At 49.2% G+C, this 1,533-nt stretch overlaps 1 protein-coding gene across 1 annotated transcript in view; it reads right to left on the bottom strand.

The window, feature by feature from the left end:
* Positions 1-1,533, bottom strand: part of FN3K (fructosamine 3 kinase) — a 19,910-nt gene that overhangs the window by 14,843 nt on the left and 3,534 nt on the right. The window contains exons 2-3 of the mRNA XM_012000180.1: positions 848-939; positions 310-392 (exon numbers count right to left, since the gene is read on the bottom strand). Coding sequence (XP_011855570.1) covers positions 310-392; positions 848-939 — 175 coding nt within the window. The remainder of the gene's footprint in view (positions 1-309; positions 393-847; positions 940-1,533) is intronic.

Genomic DNA, 1,533 nt, shown 5'->3' with positions numbered 1-1,533 from the left:
GACTTAATCCCTGACTTTGCACACCACCCATCACGCAGTCTCCAGTCCCTCACACTCATCAGGAGCCTTGTGCAACACAACCGTTGCACTTGAGGCTCCCTCTGCGTGGAATGCTCATCTGCCTGCCCCAGCTCAGCTCAGTGACCCTCGGCATCTGCTCTCCCCATTCCAGGTTTCACAGCTTGTACTCTGCTTTCAGAAATCAGGTAGTCAATCTTGCTGGTGCCTGGGGGACTGGCATTCTGTCACGTATAAAGAGTGGGTGACCAGCATTACGGCATGAGGGAACACCCTCTCCCAGGCACTCACCTGCGGGATGAAGCCGCAGCACGTCACCGTGTGGAAGCCGAACTTGTTCACATACCGAGGCTCAGCACCCTCACCTCTTCGGCCTGTTGACAGAGATCCTTGACCTGAAGGAGCTGTTTGTCTTTCTCTTAAATGCCAGACCTCAGCAGAGCATCAGTATACGCCTGGGCTACGCGTGCTAGAATATGGGTGGTCTGAGGATGTACTACATACAATAGCAGTTAGTCAGTATATGGATCTGCCAGGACAGTCCTACCTCAAGCACACTGGACAGCAGGGCTGGGTATAAAAGGGGTTATTATTACCTCAAGCACACCAGAAAGGAGGGCTGGGTATAAAAGGGATCATGTGCCAATTCTACTAGCTTGTCAGCTACATCAAAATTCTTATTTAATAATCTCATTTTCATAATGTAGTGTAAAGAGAGAAGGCTATAACTCGGCCTACTATTGAAATGCCACCAAGAAGTACCATGAGCGCCAATCTAAGGTAGACAGTGTGGCTGGGTCAAGGGTACCAAAAAGCAATCTGAACATACCCACTGTGTTCTCCTCCTCCTTCAACTTCTCCCTGAGTTTCTGGTTGTAAAGGTGTAAATCTGCCATCTGCTCTCCAAGTTTTGATGCTTGACTAAGGAAAGAAGAAATGCAGCTCATTAAAACAACAAATGATAAATAACACCACCCAGTTTGTTCCATTTTGAGAAATTTTCTTTTCTTTTTTTTCTTTGAGACGGAGTCTCGCTCTGTCGCCCAGGCTGGAGTGCAGTGGCTGGATCTCAGCTCACTGCAAGCTCCGCCTCCCGGGTTCACGCCATTCTCCTGCCTCAGACTCCCGAGTAGCTGGGACTACAGGCGCCGCCACCAAGCCCAGCTAGTTTTTTGTATTTTTTAGTAGAGACGGGGTTTCACTGTGTTAGCCAGGATGGTCTTGGTCTCCTGACCTCGTGATCCGCCCGTCTCGGCCTCCCACAGAAATGTTTTAAATACACTAAAAACTACTCTCCACTCTTTAAACAGTAAAAAGTGAACACCAGGCGATGACTCTTTGTTTTCCTTTTTCTTCCTTTTCTGGGGCCGGGCCTTGCTCTGTCATCCAGGCTGCAGTGCAGTGGCACAATCATGGCTCACTGCAGCCTTGACTTTTAGGGCTCAAGCAATCCTCCCACCTCAGCCTCACAACTAACTGGGACCACACACCTGTGCCACCATTCCTGGCTTTTTT

This window comes from Mandrillus leucophaeus, unplaced genomic scaffold (genome assembly GCF_000951045.1).
Source record: "Mandrillus leucophaeus isolate KB7577 unplaced genomic scaffold, Mleu.le_1.0 Scaffold1, whole genome shotgun sequence".
Lineage (NCBI taxonomy): Eukaryota > Metazoa > Chordata > Mammalia > Primates > Cercopithecidae > Mandrillus > Mandrillus leucophaeus.
This window is presented reverse-complemented; position numbering and strand designations above follow the sequence as displayed.